Here is an 18,226-nt window from a genome sequence, read left to right as displayed (position 1 = left end):
ATTCAAACTCTGTTATTTCTTCCCATTGATTCTAAGACTAAACTTGAGTATTTGTGACACAGGATACAAGCTGACATTGTGATAAGATTTCAGTTCAGAGAAGACCTAAATACTTTAACCTTTGAAACAGCTGAGTCAATTATAAGTCAGTTCTGCAGGCATTTTAGATATAGTCACACCTAACTAAAAACAGAGTAAGTTTTTAAACTACTATTTCTGATCACTTTATCTGAGAAACAGGTCCCTAAGGAAATCTAAATCACACAATCAGCAGTAATAAAACAGCTATCCTTTCTGGCTGTCACTTTATAATCTGGGTTAAATATAAAGGTGAAAAAGCTTTACACATATACTCACCCAAACATAGACTGGACATTTTTCAAACACAGGGGGCCATCAATAGTAAAAATTTGCCCTTCACCATTGTTTAAGTCTATAAGTCGTTCAAGGCATTCCAAGGAGTCAGTGCTCTGAAGCTGCAAAGCCAAAGCAATGACCCCTTTAGTGTGACACAAATTACCAATTACTCAGTACACCAAGCTAACACCATCATGACACCTGCAGGAAATGACTGAGACGATTTTAACAGAAATGACAAAGAAATAACTATGATTTGACTCAAAGCTACAAAAGAGTAAAGTAATAAAGACATGACACCAGTAGCGCCACTTCAGACAGAATCAGACATTCCAGGAAGCCTGGCTAGCCTTTCCTCAGGAAGGTGTTTCTAACATGGTTTGATAATACCATCATCTACAGTTTGCCTTTCTCTGCTTTTGAGACAGGGGTTCACTATGTAGCCCTGGCTAGCCTAGAACCTGCTATGAATACTGGGCTGGCTTCAAACTGAGAGATCCATTTGCCTTTCATCTATATTTTACAACAGAAAAAAATTGAAGTGGAGAAAAGTTAAATACTTTTCTCAAATGGGAAAACTAGGAAGTCTAGCATTTAATAAAACATGTCTGATAATAACATTATTTTACCCCCCAAAATTAAAGCACACTCTTTCAGTATTTCTTCTGGGATGGATATAAGAATCCTGAATAAGAGACATTATTAACATCCCTCAAACAAAACAAAACAAAAAAATCCACCTGGCTCTTTCACAACCCACCAGCAAGACGAAAGACAACCCCAGCTATGTTTTCAAGTTGGGTACCTCTGAATGTCAATGAGCATTTGAGATGCAGTCTTTTAAATTATGACCAGCCTCGGGTGAAACCAGTAAAGACAATGCTATGGTGCATATAATGCAGCATTGTCAATCAAATGTACCAACAAAGAGATCAAGTCTAAAATTTAATCAAACTAACAAGAGCTGAGGAAAGTCTTACCTCCTCCAAGTTGGCCATGCACATGACATACAACTTAGATGGGAAAGGGAAGGGGAGTGGGAATCTGTTGCTCTCGCTCCTTTGATTCTGAGTAGCTAGGGAATGTCGCAGTGACCCTCTGCCAATGCCAAGACAGCCATCAGTCACCAGAACAACCTGTTTGTAAACACAGGAGGCTTGTACATTAAATGCTATATTTATTATTCTCTACTCTTGCTAGAGAGAAGCAAGGGGAGGATCTGTGGGGTGACAGGAAGATCCTATGTTTCATACATATATAAAGTGTCTTTATTCTTTGAGAAGTCCAGATACATAAATGTATTTTGACCATATTCAGTTCCTCAATCTCCTTTTCCATTTCACCCCAGGCTACTCCCAAAACATGATCTCAATTTTACTTTTTTTCTCTTTTTTATATTTTTAAAAATCACCTGCTGAACACAATGAGTGTTACCTTTATTCATATGAGTGTGGGGCCACCCCTGGAGCAGAGCAACCTACAAGGGGCCACACCTTCAAGGAAAAATTACTTTCCTTCCTTTCGTAGTCATCAACTGCCAATATCTCCTCAGCTATGAATGGGGCTCGTGAGCCCTTCCTGATACACAAAGGAATTTTTACTAGCTTCATCTTGTCAGGTAACCACAACTGCTGTGAACTCAAGAGTGGGATGGCATGTCACCTCCAGAAAACAACATGTCACAGCACTCCTCCCTATCTTCCTGCTCTCACATTCTCTCTTCAGACTCTTCCCCAAGGTTTCCTGAACCTGGGGTGGGAGGGAGATAGGGAATATATCTTAATTAAAGTGGTGTTTTACATAGGTATATGCATTTGGAAGTCAATGAACCGTGTATTTAAAATGCATACTCTATTTCATTTAATTGTTATTTTTGTTTTGTTTTTAAAAGACAGGGCCTCACTTTTTAGCTCTGGCTGACTTAGAATTCACTATGTAGATCAGACTGGTCTTCAACTCAGAGATCTGCCTACCTCTGCCTTCTGTGTGTTGGGAATAAAGATGGGCACCACCACATTCAACTCTAGTTATTTTTTGAATCTACCTTTGAACATTTCAAGGAAAAAAGCAATCATAGCCAATTTTTACTTAATAGATAAGGAATCAGGGCTTAAGGCACTGGTCTAAAAAATGGTAAGACACAGTGATATGGGTTCCTCAAGGAAAGAGCCCTAAATTTGAATTGTGCTACTTCATTTTAAAGATGACAAATCCTATTCTTGGTCAACTGAAAAGACAACTACTTTTAAAATGCATCTGGTCCTGTCACCTGTGCTCATTACTAAGTGTAAAAATATCTGTTGGGCCATTTTGGCAGCAACAAGACTTTCAAAAAACACATGTTCAACTTGTAATTTGAAAAGGTCAATAAAATAGATCTAAAAATGGTATCTGAAAAGCCATTTTCTCTTTTCCCACTGCTTCAGGGTGATAGTGAAGCCCTAGTGAACTTCCTAAGCATTCCAAGGGAAGACTAATTTAGTTCTCTTTAGCCTAGTGGGTGGCTGCACCACATGAGATACCAATACTGGCACTGACTTCTACCATAAAATACAGAATAGAAGTCCTCTGGATGGAGATCATCTTTTGGGAAGGTGGTCAATTGATTACGGGGCAATTTCTTCTTCCAGGAACCAACAATTTCTAAATAGTGTGACTTACTTCTTATACTAGCTTTTATAGATGCTGGTGTGTGTGTGTGTGTGTGTGTGTGTGTACATGCACACGCATGACGTGTGTATGTGGAGGTCAGAGGGCATCTTTATGGACTCAGCCCTTTCCTTTCATCTCATATGGTTCTGTGGATTGAACTCTGATGCCAGGCTTTCGAAGCGTGAGCACCTCACCCACTGAGCCATCCCACCAGCTGGAGACACTGTTTTATGACAGATTACATGTAATGCCAAAGTGAAACACTACTCAGATAATGAAGTTACAATCTGGCTGTTCAAAATGTTGGCCAAAAAACCCCCCACATTTAAATAAATTTCATATTAACTGGTTGTAAAATCACCAGTAACCATCATTTCTCATATAGTACTTTGGATTTTATACATTTAGCAAGTCTAAATGGATTTAGGTGTTCTGACACAGTTCATCTCCAATTCAGGTTCTTCTTTCCCCCTTAAAAAACAAACAAACAAAACAAAATCTAAACAAAAGATGAAAAGGTGATATCTGCATGTTACAAAGGTCTAGCCCTTAAAATCAGTCCTGACCCCTCTCATCACAGAAGAGCAAATGAAACTGCTACCTGCTGACTACCAGTTCAGAAGATACTGACAAAAACTTCATTTATTCAGTTTATTATTAGAAAAATCAGGTATTCATTTGAATATTTCAGGCACGCACACGGTACAAAGACATATATACAGGCAAGGAAAATGATGCCTATAAAGTTATATACTGCTTTCCTGAAAAAAATTAATCAAAAGACATTTGCTGTCTTCTTAAAGATTTTATTTTTCTATGTGTATGTCCTACATGTATATACATGGGCCACAGGTGATGCCAGAGGAAGACAAAAGTGGGCACCTACCCATCAGCTCTCCCGGAGTGGAGTTACAGACAGTTGTGAGTTGCACTGTGGGTGCTGGAAGCCACACCGAGGTCCTCTACACAAACAGCAAGTGTTCCTAACTGTGCCATCTTGCCAGCCCCATTTGTTGTTTTCATTAACAAATATTTACTAAAGTGATTTGACTTAACTGTCTAAAGTAACACAGGGTCTTTATGAGCTCAAGAATTTAAACAGTGTGCTTTTCACTGTAGTAAAAAAGTTTTTTTTATTTTTTTCCAAAATTTGACTTGAGATATAATTTTCATGCAGCAAAACTGAGTAGTTTTAGTATACAGTTCTGATCAGCACATTTAATTATGTAAGCATCCTGACCATCTAGAGAATAGGTTTGTGCCATGCCCTACACCCTCTTCCATGTCTTTTCAATCAGCCTGGGCCTCCTATGTCTGTATGTCTTCTCAATCACCCTCTAGTCTTTCTTCACTGCCAAGCAACTTCAATCTTATAACTACTGTTGCTGGGGTTTTAAAATTTATTTATTTTATGTGTGTGAGTGTTTGCCTGTATGTGTATCTGTACATCATGTGTGTACCTGATACCCAAGAAAGACAGAAGGCGGCATCAGATCCCCCAACACTGGCATTACAGACAGTTAGGAACTACCATGTCAGTGCTGGGAATCAAATCCGAGTCCTCTGTAAGAACAGTCAGTGCTCTTAATCACAGAGTCACACCTCCCCACTTTAAGTTTCTTTGTATAGGTGTTTGTGTGTATGTCTGTGCACCATATACATGCCTCATGCCCCTGGATACCCTAGGACTGGGGTCACAGAGAGTTATGAGCAGCCATATGGGAGCTGGGAATTGAACCCAGGTCCTCTGGAAGAGCAGTCAGTACTCTTAACTGCTGAGTCACCTCTTCAATCCCCCTTGTTGTTGTTTTTGTAAGACAGGGTCTCACTTCATAGCACAGGCTAGTCTTGAATAGGCAATCTCCCAGTCTTGTCTCCTGAGCACTAAAATTATAGGTGTATGATATGTGCCTGGTTTTACACATTTGCTGTGAATTAGAAAATAAAGTACTAGTTATGCCATTGATATTACTGGGGAAACTGACCCTCTAATAGAAAGTCCTACATCATATACTGGGGCAAACTGGCCCAGAGGCCATAGTCTAATCACTGCCTAGTTTTGTAGATACAGCAACACAGCCATGCTCATTCACTTCTTATGCTACGGCTCTATCATATACAACTACAGAGCTCAGCGAGCGGGACGGAAATCTGCAAAGCCCAAACACAAAAAAACTGTATAATTTTCCTGTTAGCAGTATTTGTTTTCTCCTTTTAAATAAGCCACTACTTCTCAAAGTATCTGTTTACACCAGACATCTAATTAATTCTCTTTCCTGTTGCTATTCTGCTTTGTTTTGATGCCAATATGGAACTACAGTAGGCTTCACAAAAGTAGCAAGACAGTTTTTGATACTTCTCCACTTCACTTCCATACTATTTAGAGTTGAGACAGAAGTTTGCTGAATAAATACTACACTGAAGTAATGAAAAAAGACCAGACTATACTGATGTTTACAATTCTACCACTCAAAACTACAATTACTCTTTCCGGGGAACACAGTTCTTATACTCCACTGGGAGCCCTTTGTCTCTTCTGTAAGTGGTGCTACTTTGTAGTAAGTCAATTTGCTTTGCTTTCCTTGAGGCATCATTTTGTTGCTTCATGAGCACATTAGCACGATGTGGATTAGATCAGTTGATGAATTAGGGTGATTCAGAGCCTTTTCCAAATACCAATGGTATAAGATATAGTTTCTAGAAAGATGAAGCTGTCGTCTGTTGATGGAATGAGCTAAAGAAAACCAAAGCATTCAGCAGTTGACGTTTTTAACTTAGGGTGATGAGAAAGAATTGATCGTTACCTGGCAAGGAATCGCTCCACCCCATTCTTGCTGGACAATATTGCAAACGCCAACTAATGCAGACTCCAAGCAGGTTTTGTCATAATCATCCATGTTACTCAGTGCTTCCTTGTAGAATAAAAAACACAAGTGTTTTTATTGTTTGTTATCAGAAAACACAAATTGTTCAAAGTATACATGCTACACAGGGTACACCAAGTCTCTTGAGAGCCACAAAGCACAGGTTCTTTAGAGAAAAACAATGAGACAGAATTTTCTCAACTATAAAGGATATTTAAATTAGCTTTCTTTATTCTTTCCTCTTATTAGGTGAGTGTGGGCAGTTCCAAGCCTGTGTCTAAGTGGACTTGAAGGAAAATGAAAATACTGAAGTTAAGAACTAAAACACATTACAAAAATGAAAATTACAACTGTATCCAACCTTAACCACATGTTTTTTTCTTTTTCTTTTTTTTTTTTTCCAAGACAGAGTTTCTCTGTATAGCCCTGACTATCCTGAAACTCATTCTGTAGATCAGACCAGCCCCAAACTCAGAGATCCACCTGCCTCTCTGTCTCCTGAGTGCTGGGATTAGAGGCGTGCACCACCACTGCCCAGCTATTACTCACACTTCAAACACCATTTGCAGCATTTATATACATTTGACCATCTTGCCACTGCCTCTTTTAAACAGGGAAACTGAGGTACAGAATGATGAACTAACTTTCTCATGATATGAGGTGACAGAGCCTAACTCTGAATCCCAGCAGACTGACTTCAGGGTTCCAGATCTTAATTATGGCTTCTCAGTGCCATATACAGCAATTCTCCCAATTTCAGAACCCTGAATATCAGACTCTTTAAGCTTAATCACTTGTGAGAAAAAGAGTAAAAGCCAGGCAGGGTGGTGCATGTCTATAATGCCAGTACTCAAGAGGCTGAGGAAGATTGAGAATTGGAGGTCTGCCTGGGTTATACAAAAGACCTTGTCTTAAATCCCCTCAAAGTGAACGAGTACATTTAGAAGAAAAAATAAAATGGGAGCTAAAAAAAGGACCACCTTGAGCCGGGCAGTGGTGGTACACGCTTTTAATCCCAGCACTTAGGGCAGAGGCAGGCAGATTTCTGTGAGTTTGAGGCCAGCGTCGTCTACAGGAGCTAGTTCCAGGACAGGCACCAAAGCTACAGAGAAACCCTGCCCTGAAAAACGGGGGTGGGGAGAACACCTTAACAAAAACGTTTTCCTTACATATATATTTAAAATACTTAATTTGTGTGTATACCTGTATATATTATACATGTGCACCACATACATGCAAGAGCAATAAGTGCTCTTAAGTATTCTTAACTACTGAATCATTTCTCCCGCCCCCTTTTCATACATACATACATATATATATATATATATGTGTGTGTGTGTGTGTAGATAGATGGATAGATAGACAGACAGACAGATAGTATTTATGCATACAGTGTTCTGCCTGCATGTATCCCTCTCTGCAGGCCGAGAGGGTACCAGATCTCATTACAGATGGTTGTGAACCACCATGTGGTTGCTGGGAATTGAACTCAGGACCTCTAGAAGAGCAGCCAGTGCTCTTAATCTCTGAGCTATCCCTCCAGCCCCCATAAATATATTTTTAATTCAGTCTAAATTGATCCTTGCTTTCTAACTCGCTTAACTATCACTTAAACTATTCAGTTTAATTCCGCAAATACAAGGGACCAATGTACTGTTAAGCACTCCTAGAAATATCAATGATTTAAAGATATTGGAAAGTAAATTCTTTGGAACACCGCAGAAAAGCCTTGAAGATAATAGTTACTGGCCAAGGTTTAAAAAGTGTATCTTGGGCCTGGCAGTGGTGGGGGGGGGGGGGCAAAGACAGGCAGATCTCTGTGAGTTCAAGGCCAGCGTGGTCTACAGAGTTCCACAACAGCCAAGACTGCATAGAGATATCCTGTTCTGAAAAACAAAACAAAACAAACAAACAAACAAAAAAAGCTATCTGTCAGAGAGAAAAAGTAATTTTGAATTTCTGCAATAATGATTTTTAAAAGCGAGGATGACCACTTTTCAGTTCCTTAGGTTTTATGGGAAGGCAGAAATGATGTTAGACATAAAGATGCTGAATTCTAGCACAAAGAGCACTATCCTCAGATTCCAAAGTCCAAGAGAAGAAAATAAAGCACATTTCTATTTCATGGTTTTGCCAGCAGAAAGCTAAGACCATGTGAACCTTGTTTTCAGTTATAGATTGCATACCTAAATTCCAAGTCCTAAAGTTAGTCCACAACCACAATACTGTTATCTCCCAGTAAATGTGGGCTCCGTCAAAATGTAGCTACAATGATTGATTCCTGTGAGTACCTGCAGGGTGTTATAATCTCTTGTGAAGGGGACCATCAGTTCCCAAAGTGATGAAAAAACCACCAGTGCTGTAAATTCAAGCTTGTAATTTGTGGCCATGTGTTCAAATAGCATCGTCAAGCCGTGAGCAGCCAGGTGCTTCCGCTGGTATTCCTCAGACCCCTCGACAGACACCGGTCGGGTCATGGAAAGGGACACATCCATTACCACCACAGTGGGCATGATGGAACAATTCTAGCACTCCCTCTCAGAACAGAGAGCCAGCTACAACTGGAGAAATGCTGTGGAAAAGAATTAAGATCTTATATATCCTGGGAAGGAAAGTTTTTCAACACAATTTTAACCAGTGTCCTAGAAATATGTGGAGATAAGCCCCACAGAATTAAGGGAGAACAACAAGAAGACTGGTTCACTGTGAATGGCCTCTCCTAGACACACCCACTAAGCAGGAGTAATTCAAGGACATTAAATGCAGAAGTGCATTACAAAAACTCAGGTAGTCCCTAACTCCACACTTTTCAGTTTTACACAACTTAATACAATAAACACTCCTACATCAATGCCTTAATTTATTGAAGAGCGCGTCTAGCCATCAAATGCAAAACAGACAATTGACTGTTTTGTTTTGTTTTTTGCTACTATCTTGAGGAATACTGTAGCATTAATGCAAGGGTTTAATTCCTCTGTGGCTTGGTGCCTTTGTTTTAGGAAAAAAAATTAAAAATCTCTATGAAAGTTAAAATTTCTTCATGCAACTGTGTAAAAGAGTAAAAATATAGCAAGGGAAGGAAGGAAGAGCTCTTTTAAGATTACGAAATAAGTTCAGTATGGAGAAAATGCTTCTGTTTTCAAGAATAAAGTTCTCAGACACACAGATCTGCTCATGTGGATAGAGACTGCTGCCCCTTTATTAATCTGCAGATGCAATAAAATGTTACAGAGCTAAAATAAATGACACAGATTTAGAAAATATTTATGTATAAGGAATAAAGTTTTAAAAAAGCAATTCATAATACATGTGTGTTGTGCCTGCATGCATGTGTGTGTACACTGCATGTGAATTCATAAAAATCATACTGTAGGTCAGGCATGGTAGCATTAGCCCCGGCTTTAATCCAAGCACCTGAGAGGTAGATTTGTGAGGTCAAGGCCAGTTTGGATTACATAGTGAGTTCCAAGACAGCCAGGACTATATAGTAAGACTCTGTCTCAAAAAAATAAAAACTTAAAATGACATTATAGGCCACGATTGTACATGCCTGTAATTTGGACTCTCAGGAGGTGGAGACTGGAGGATCAGAATTCCAAGGTCACTATTAGTTTCTAAGATGTTTGAGGCCAGTCTGAGTTATATGAAATCCTGTCTCAAAAGACTAAAGTAAGAAAAATCACATTGCATATATTATACACAATTAGGGCAGACTCATCAGGTTCAAAATTTAGTTTTACTAACTTAACAATAGGCAGATTTCCTGTTAGGTATATGCCCAACTCTATATTCTAGAATTCCTCTTATAAGTAGATTGTTGGAAACTGAGCACATACTGGGTCTTGGAAACAATGTTATATGTAAGGGTTAGGAAGGCAGATCAAAAGGGAGAAGCCTTTTTACCACAAGGACCAGAGATACATCTCAAATATTGTAACATCTCATGTATCCAATACCAATAAAGTTTACCCAGAGAAAAGAACTGCTTTTTCAGACTCTCCTAGACATCCAAATGTTAAGACAGTCTGAAAGAAAAAGGAAAAATGAATTTATTTTTATTCAGTGTGTGTGTCTGTGTGAGTGCATGCGAAGTAGAAGCAGGTGCCCAGTAGAGTCCAGAGGAGGGTGTTGGATCCCCTGGAGCAGAAATTATAGGTGGTTGCGAGCTGCCTAATGTGGGTGCTAAGAGCTTAACTCAAGTCCTTCAGAAGTGCTCTTAACCCATGAGCCACTCCAGCCCTTGAAAGAAAAATTTAAATATGTATCCCTCTCTCTGCCTCATTAAACAATGCATGGCAAACATACCCACCCTTGGGGAGATGGCATGGCCTCACAACCCAGCACCTTATTGCCCTGATTTGCTATATACTAGCATTTTTCTAAGTCCACACTGCAGAACTCTGTTTTGAAGAGCAGCTCCAAGAAAAAATGAGTTCAGAACTGTATTAGTGAGCTAAGGGCGAGGATCACAATAGGGTTTGCCTACTAATGTCTACTCAGAGCTACATCTGCTCAACAGATATCTGATCCTAACTAATGAACTACCCCTAATCACAACATGCACCGTTCATTCATTAGCAAAATACATTATAAATTTTAACCCTTTGTCCAGAGTTACACTTCCTTTCTTCCTATTTTAGCAGAGACACCTGGGATTCCTACACTTTGCTCGGTTACGGTTTATCCAGATCTTGTGGTCACATTTATGCATGAAGGTCTTTACGCTTTTGAAAAGTGGAAGGTCATGGAGAATAGTGCCCTCACCTCTTAGGAGAAGGGGAAACAGATAACTCATCAGGTATCAACAAGTACTTCTAGTCGATGAAATCTGCTGTCAGCACTGCAATGGGTGACTGTCTCTGAGGACACCTGAGAAGCTGGCTCTTTCTCCTGTCTGAGGCATGTGTGTCAGGTTCCAAGTGCACGTTCTCAGCCGTGGCCAACTTGTGGCAATCCAATTTTGTACCCAGGTTGTAAGCACTGGGATAAAAGAAAGAATGGAACGTTCCTGAAGGCTGGTTCACTCGAGTAGTCTAGACCTAGTTAACAATAAAAAAAAAAAAATTAAACCTACTAGCCTCGCTTTTGAGATAACACGATGTATTTCTCACTTGGATTGTCTCTGATCTTCAAGTTTGCCCGCACAGCCTGCCACCTTTCCAGTGAATACCATTTTACAGCCAACGTTTCAGATAACTAAGGGTCTTCTTTCTTCTTTCTCCTGATGATACACCCTCGCCACCCGACTGCTCTAAAAGCCATCAGCTATATTTATAGTTGTACCCTGAAGGGGACAATTAGCCCGTCCACAGCAATTGGAGTCTCAGGAGTCTCCCTCTCAAAACGTGATTCCACTTCGGTTTCTAAGTGCACATTCGGTTTTCCTATCACCCTGACTTGCCCTATAGGACTCTTGAGTTCTCAGATGATTAGTCTCTGAATGAAAGGCCTGAAATACAGCATCCTTCATTTGGACTGTAACTGGAGAATAGACTTTCACCTCTATTTGTTGTTGAGTTTTTGGTTTTGTTTTGTTTTTGCTTTTCGAAACAGGGTTTCTCTGTAGTTTTAGAGCCTGTCCTGGAACTAGCTCTTGTAGACCAGGCTGGCCTCGAACTCACAGAGCTCCACCTGCCTCTGCCTCCCGAGCGCTGGGATTAAAGGCGTGCACCACCACCGCCCGGCAGAATTTTACCTTTAAAAAGAGCCCAAAACATTAGTTGGGGAAAGAGGAGACGGAACTCTCAGGGGCCAGGGACGGAAGTCTGTCAGGAGTAGAGGGAACACAGGAGGCCTGGCCCCGGCGTGAAATCCCGCTGTTAACCAGAGCCGCGCTGAAGACCCGGGCCACACGGAAGGGAGGCCGGGAGCAGGCCCTGGAGCCAGCGCCCAGAGATGGCCACCCCGCGTAGGCGGCAGCGAAGGCCCGTCGCTCGCCCGCTGCCGTTTCTCCTTCACCTCGTCTCCGGTAACCCTAACCAGCAACGAAACAAGCCACAGCCCACTGCTTCCCGGACTTACCCGGAGCCCATCTCCAGCGTCGGTCCGTCCGCCTAAACCTTCCGCCCGAGCGCCACAGCCAGAACTTAAGTGCCGCGCCACACAAGGGAACCCGGAGTCTGAGGACAACGCGGCCTGGGCGGGGCTTCCAGACCGCCGGATCTATGCTGTAGCTCGCCCGGGACACTAAGGGGCGCATCTTCCCCGCCTCTGGGCCATGGCGCCCAATTTTTGATGAAGCTGAGCCTTGCTCCTTCTCTTACCCCATTCTCTGTTTACTTTCTCCCATCTGCCTCTACCTCGCGTGCTCTGTCGACCCCTCCTGGCCAGTCTCGGACTTTCTATCATAGCTTTTTTTTTTCTTCAGAATTCTCAAGCACATTCTCTGCACAACAGACAGAATGCTCTTCCTACTCTTTAAGAACTGTAATTCCGGGCGGGTGGTGGCGCATACCTTTAATTCCAGCGCTCGGGAGGCAGAGACAGGAGGATCTCTGTGAGTTTGAGACTAGCCAGCCTGGTCTACCAAGCAAGTTCCAGAACAGGCTCCAAAACTACAGAGAAACCCTGTCTTGAAAAACAAAAACGGGGCTGGAGAGATGGCTCAGAGGTTAGGAGAACTGACTGCTGTTCCGGAGAGCCAATTTTGCACGGAGGTCTTGGTCCCCCTCAGAACATAGCCCATGGTATTTCCCTACCCTGTCTTTGAGACCGGCAGAGGCGTGGCTCAGTTATTACTTCTGAGCGTCTAAGGTGTGCTGAGGGGTTTGCATTTCAGCTTCCTTGTAAGATTTCGTGGGCCCCTGCCTGTTCTTCTGTCCGCTGGATGTCCCCAGCATAGTATGTGCCTCAGGAAGGTCCTTGGCGGATTGGAGGTTGAGGTGGGCGAAAGGTGCCGTGCTAGAGCCCAGGGAGTGCCAGTTAGTGGTAGTTAGTGGATGCCAGCAGGTCCGTGGGTAGTTCTGGTTCAAAGAGCAATGCTTCACAACACCAGTGACAAGTGGGAACACAGAGCTCCCAGAAGGCCTTAGGCATAGGACCTTTTCTTTTTGCTTGTGGTTTCAAGTGGGCTAAGGGAGGAAAACTCTTAGAACTGACTTGTCACAACTTGTTCTGGGGGAGAGAGTGTGGGTCGAGTTGTTGTTGTGCTTTCCTGCTTCCTCTCTTCTATTAGAGGTGGCAGACAAGGCCACATCAGACTCTGGGACTATCTTCACCAGTATCAAGGCACACGGCCTGCAAACTTAGCTTCCATTTGCTTGAGAACATCTTTCCGCAACCTGGTCTCAACCTCTCTAAGACCTTGTTCTGTCTGAGCAGGCACGGGGCTCTAGGTAAGTAAGCTTGATTACCTAGGCCTATTTTTTCATCTCCTCCTTTCGGGAGGGATCTGGCCAAGACTGTGCAGGCAGAGGAGTTATCTGTCTAGTTGCCCCAGTGTGTTGAAGACTCAACCATGGGTTGCTGTTCTAGGTCAGCTGGGATACATGGTCTTGTTTATTACATTAAAGTCTAAAGTTTATCCATTTGCTCGTTGCTAATCATCTGATGGGTGGTCAGATTTTTGCCGACCTAGTTCTGTGAACAACTGGCTTTTCAGAGACTTAGAAAAGAAAAGATCAGTTTATTAAAATTGATGATAAGACAGAACTATTGCCAGGTGGTGGTGGCACACGCTTTTAATCCCAGCATTCTGGAGGAAGAGGAAGGGGACTCTGTGAGTTTGAGGCCAACCTGGTCTACAGAGCAAGTTCCAGGACAGACTCCAAAGCTGCAGAGAAACCCTGTCTCGAAAAACAAAAAACAAACAGAACTATCAAGAGGAAAATGGGTAATTTAGGGCAACCATTACATGTTTTGGAGATATTTTTTTTCCTTTTTAGTGGAGATCCATTGAAAACCAGAAGGTTTTTTGGTGAATATAAAATCAGAGAAAGGAGAAAGGGTCAGAGTGAGTCAAAGGAGACTTCCGAACTTTAGCCGACTGATAAGTCTCTTTTTCCCGTCTGAAAGGTCCCCTGTCTTTCCATGTTCCCACACACACTTTAAAGGAGACCAGTAAGTACCACCCACTTTGTGATTCTCGTCCCCTTATTTCCTGATCTGAAACAGTAAACTGCTGTGACCCAGGCTTCGGAAGGCAAAGTGGTTGGGTCATGATGTGGTAAAGTGAAATTTAGCGAGAGATCGTGAGCTATTCTCAGGGACTAGGTTTTGGGGCTCACAGGGAGTTCTAGATACCCAGTTTCCTAGGGGCACTTGTTGAAAACGTAGCTCCCTGCACCCTGTGAACTGAACTGGAATTTCAGGGTTTGCTCACTAAGCTCCCAAGTTTCTCATCTACAGAGAGAAGGGTAAGTAGCAAGTACAGGAAAAGTGCAAAGAAAGGGAGAGGGCTCATTTCCCTTTTCCATTCTTCCCTACTCTCTCGCACAAGTGCTAGCCCGTACCCTTTACCTTCCTTCCTGCTGCCTCCAACCTGGCCCCAACCCACTTTTAAGTCTTGTCCAAGCTCCATACTTGCCCCGTCTGTCCAGTTCTTCATCCCACTGTTTCCCCAAAGTAGAAGTCTAGCGAAATATGAGATATGGCCCTTCTCTTTAAAAAAAAAACAAAAAAAAACCTATTCCAGAAGTCTGGAGGCAGAGATGTAGCTCAGCTGGTAGAGCACCTGCTTAGTTTAATGTGCACGAAGTCCTGGGTTCGATGCCAGCCGTCCTGCATAAGCAAGGCTCGCTGGAACTCTCCTGCAATCTCAGTACTCAAGAAGTGAAGGCCAGAGGGTCAGAAATTCAGCTACATATGAACTTGTTAACTTCAAGGCCAGTCTTGTCTCCATGAAACCTCATCTTAAAAAAAAAAAAGAATCCCGCATACGCCTTCAATCTCAGCACGTGGGAAGCGGAACACACAGATCTTTGGTTTCCTGGACAGCCTACTCTACATGTTGAGTTCAGGCTAGCCAGGGATACATAATGATACCCCCCCCCAAAAAAAAAAGAAGAAGATAAGAACCACATAAAGATGGAGGAATAGCATAATAAATCCCTCTTCACCCAATTTCTACTCTCGATCTTCAATCTCATTTTCATCCCAACCTACCTCTTCCCAATATAATATTTTGGTAGAGATAGCATAACATTTCGTCTAGAAACATTTTGGTATCTATCTCTAAAGCATAAAGAATTTTTTTTTATCGTGTGTGATCATGTGTGTGTGTGTGTGTGTGTGTGTGTGTGTGCACGCACAGGCATGCTATATGCATGTTCTTATGAGTGCATGTGGAACTGAGGCTCCAGGGTGAAGTCAGGAATTTTCCTTAGTTGCTCTCCACCTTATCCTACTTGAGGCATGGTCTCTCAGTCAAGTACAGGTCTCACCATTTGGCTAGTCTGTTGGGCAACTTGCTCAGGGTATCCCATTTTGATTTTACAGAGGAAAGAAGAGGCTACAGAGACCGGTAGAGGGTGTCAGATCCCTGGGTACTGGAGTTACAGATGGTTGTGAGCTGCCATGTGGATGTTCAGAACCAATTCTGTCCTCTGGAAGACCAGCCAGTATTCTTAACCACTAAGCCATCTCTCCAGATCCCCCCAAATAAGAACTTTAAAAAAGCATAATTATACTGCTGCTATCAAATTTAAAATAACTAACGATAAATCTCTAATATCCTTAAGTCAGCTTTCAAATATCCAGTAATCTCATGCATTACACCTTTTTGTTGTTTTTCGAGACAGGGTTTCACTGTGTAGCCCTAGCTGTCTTGGAACTAGCTCTTGTAGACCAGGCTGGTCTCGAACTCACAGAGATCCTCTTGCCTTTGTCTCCTGAGTGCTGGGATTAAAGGTGTGCACCACTATTGCCCAGCAACATTTTACTTTTTGTTTTTGTTTTGTTTTGTTCCTTTGGATCATGATTAGTACTGAAATCTTTGTATGTATGATGCATGCACATGTGTGAGTGCACACATGGGTGGAGGTTAGAGGTTTGACATAGGATGGCTTCCTCAGTTGCCCTCTGTGTCATTATTTTGAGATACTGTCACTCCAAAGTCTGGCTGACTAATGCGCTCCCAGAAGACATTTACCTGTCGCTGTCTCTCCAGTTCTGGAGTTACAGACTTGTATTATCACATTGTATTTTTATATTGTGGCTGGGGATCCAAATCTGGGTCTTCATGCTTGTGGAGCAAGCACTTCACAGCCGGACCTACCCAACCCCCAAACACTGAAATTGTTGCTCTGCCTCTGGAAACTCTAACTCTGGGTCTCCCCCTCCGGGTCTCTTCTCTTTTCACGAAGAAACTGTGACCTCTTTCTTTTAATTGCTCTCCAATCCTCTTTCAGTCTTTTTCAGAGCGTTTGAGAAAGTGACAAAGCTTCTCTCTATTCTAAAGGCACAGCAAGGCCCACCAAACAAAGAAAAGCTTTTATATGTTTTCTATCCCAATGAACTTCTTTGCTTTGCAAACAGGAGCTTGCCTTATCCACCACTGGATGCTCTCCCCACCCCTGCCCCCCAGTCTCATGTGGTGCTGGATGTGGAAAGAAGACAGGCAGGAAGTAGAGGGGTCTTTTGTGGGTAAAGTCAAAGGGAAAAGCAGAGAAAATTGGTGGATACCACATTTCTGTAAGAAAAAGAACTGAATTTCTTTCCCTGGGTCATCCTTTTTTAAAAAGTGTCTTAAAGTCTGCATTTTTAAAGACCCTTGTGATCTTGTCTCCTACCCACCTAGTCAGTCTGGCTACTCAGTCCTGTAAAACCTCGATAGCATCTTTAAGAGAAAAAGTACATAAAGCAAAATAAAAGACTGCATAGATGACTCAGTAGTTATAACCAGAGCACTGGTTACTCTTCCAGAGGACCTGACTTCAATTCCCAGCACCCACATCAGGCAGCTCACAATCTCCTGTAAATTCAGCTCCAGGGAATTTGGAGCCCTTCTGGCCTCTGTCAGCACCAGCGCACAGGTGACATACACTCACACGTACACATGATTACAAACAAAAGAAGTCTTCAAAATTTTTTAAATCAAAATAAAAAAAACCTTTAAAGATTTCTTTTTTGTCAGCAATATTCTTTAATATGCAAACTCTCAATCTTTTAGTCTTATTTTTTAACCAAAAGTATCTTTCATAGGTTTAATTTATTAAAAAAATTTTCTATAAAAAGAAAGACAAAAACTCTGAGCGTTCTGCAGTCTGTACATTTGCCCTTTTTCTCGGTTCATTAGAGAGCATGATGATGCTCACCGGGCTTTGCTCTTCCTCTTCTGTCTTGTTCGTTTTTCAGCGGCGCTTATTTGCCCCTTTCTTCCCAGGCTTCCTGGGGCCCTTGCCATGAGCCACGTTGGCTAGGAAGCTAGAGACATTATCATAACTCTCTTGTGTCTTTCCACCAAAACCAAACTTCTGGTTTTTGTGTCATTGTTTGGCGTTGGTACCTTTACTCATCTGCTGGCTCTTAGTTCTGGCTTTTGCACCGCATTCAGCAGGTACCCCCTCAAGGGAATCCGGCTTATCAGAGAAGCCTTTCAGGTATTTCTTGATGGCATTCATCGTATGTGCTTTCTCCCGCTGTCTCATGTGGAGGACCTCTGTCTGCACCTTTTTTCCGTATTTCCTAAGCGCTCGAAGTTGCTTGGCCTTTTCAAATTTCTCCATGGCAGCTTGTTTAGTCTGCAGCTACTGTCAAATCTTTTGCATCTGCTGATCTGACCTGGCCATTTCTGCAAAATAATCGGTGGGTTGCTTGGTGGGGATTTGGAGCTGATGCAGTTGGGGTGATACTGCCAGCACTGCAGCTGGGGCCTGGTGGTCGAAACTCATCTCCCTCTGGAAGTCATCTTCTGGATTAACACCTTTCTTCTGCTACTTGTTCTGGAGTGTTGGCTGAGTTTCACTGACTTCCGGCACTGGACCCAGGGTCAAATCAAGCCTTTCAACCCACTCCAGATCCCGTTCGAATTCAGCCAAACACTGCTTCAGATCATTCTCCTCATTTACTGCCTCCTTTGACCTCTCTAGCGCAACATTGAGGCCTGGCTTCGGGAGTCCATGGAAAAAAACGCATTCTGCAACTCCTGGTCTGAGACCAGGGACTCCTCCGACTCCGAGTCTGAGAGCTGAGGAGTGTCCATCTCGAGGCCTCCTACCCTGCGGGGTGCGCCTACTGCTCCATGCGCCCTGAAGACACACCAGAGCCAGCAATGTCTCCACTCGCCTCTTTAAGATTTATTTTATGTGTATGAGTATTTAGTCTGCATGTGTGTAAACGGAGACTGCCCCTTTGTTCCTGGCCACCCAGACCCAAAGACTCACACAGAAACTATATTAATTATAATACTGTTTGAC

At 42.5% G+C, this 18,226-nt stretch overlaps 1 protein-coding gene and 1 pseudogene across 7 annotated transcripts in view; both read right to left on the bottom strand.

The window, feature by feature from the left end:
* Ints14 (integrator complex subunit 14) overlaps positions 1-12,138 on the bottom strand; it is a 29,840-nt gene extending 17,702 nt beyond the window's left edge. Inside the window, exons 1-7 of one of the 7 annotated variants that reach the window (XM_048424207.3) lie at positions 11,895-12,137; positions 10,638-10,912; positions 9,843-9,898; positions 8,165-8,445; positions 5,814-5,921; positions 1,338-1,493; positions 358-476 (exon numbers count right to left, since the gene is read on the bottom strand). In XM_048424207.3, coding sequence (XP_048280164.1) covers positions 358-476; positions 1,338-1,493; positions 5,814-5,921; positions 8,165-8,386 — 605 coding nt within the window. In that variant the 5' untranslated portion in view covers positions 8,387-8,445; positions 9,843-9,898; positions 10,638-10,912; positions 11,895-12,137. Of the gene's footprint in view, positions 1-357; positions 477-1,337; positions 1,494-5,813; positions 5,922-8,164; positions 8,446-9,842; positions 9,899-10,637; positions 10,913-11,568; positions 11,855-11,894 lie in introns of those variants that run through there. The other 6 variants (XM_048424203.3, XM_085689231.2, XM_048424205.3 and 3 more) reach the window with 6 other exon arrangements.
* A 4,983-nt stretch (positions 12,139-17,121) lies between these two features.
* On the bottom strand, positions 17,122-18,012 carry LOC125393767 (putative rRNA-processing protein EBP2 pseudogene; annotated as a pseudogene).
* Between the last annotated feature and the right edge of the window lie 214 nt (positions 18,013-18,226).

The sequence above is a fragment of the Myodes glareolus genome, chromosome 4, assembly GCF_982192425.1.
Source record: "Myodes glareolus chromosome 4, mMyoGla1.1, whole genome shotgun sequence".
In the NCBI taxonomy this organism is placed as follows: domain Eukaryota; kingdom Metazoa; phylum Chordata; class Mammalia; order Rodentia; family Cricetidae; genus Myodes; species Myodes glareolus.
This window is presented reverse-complemented; position numbering and strand designations above follow the sequence as displayed.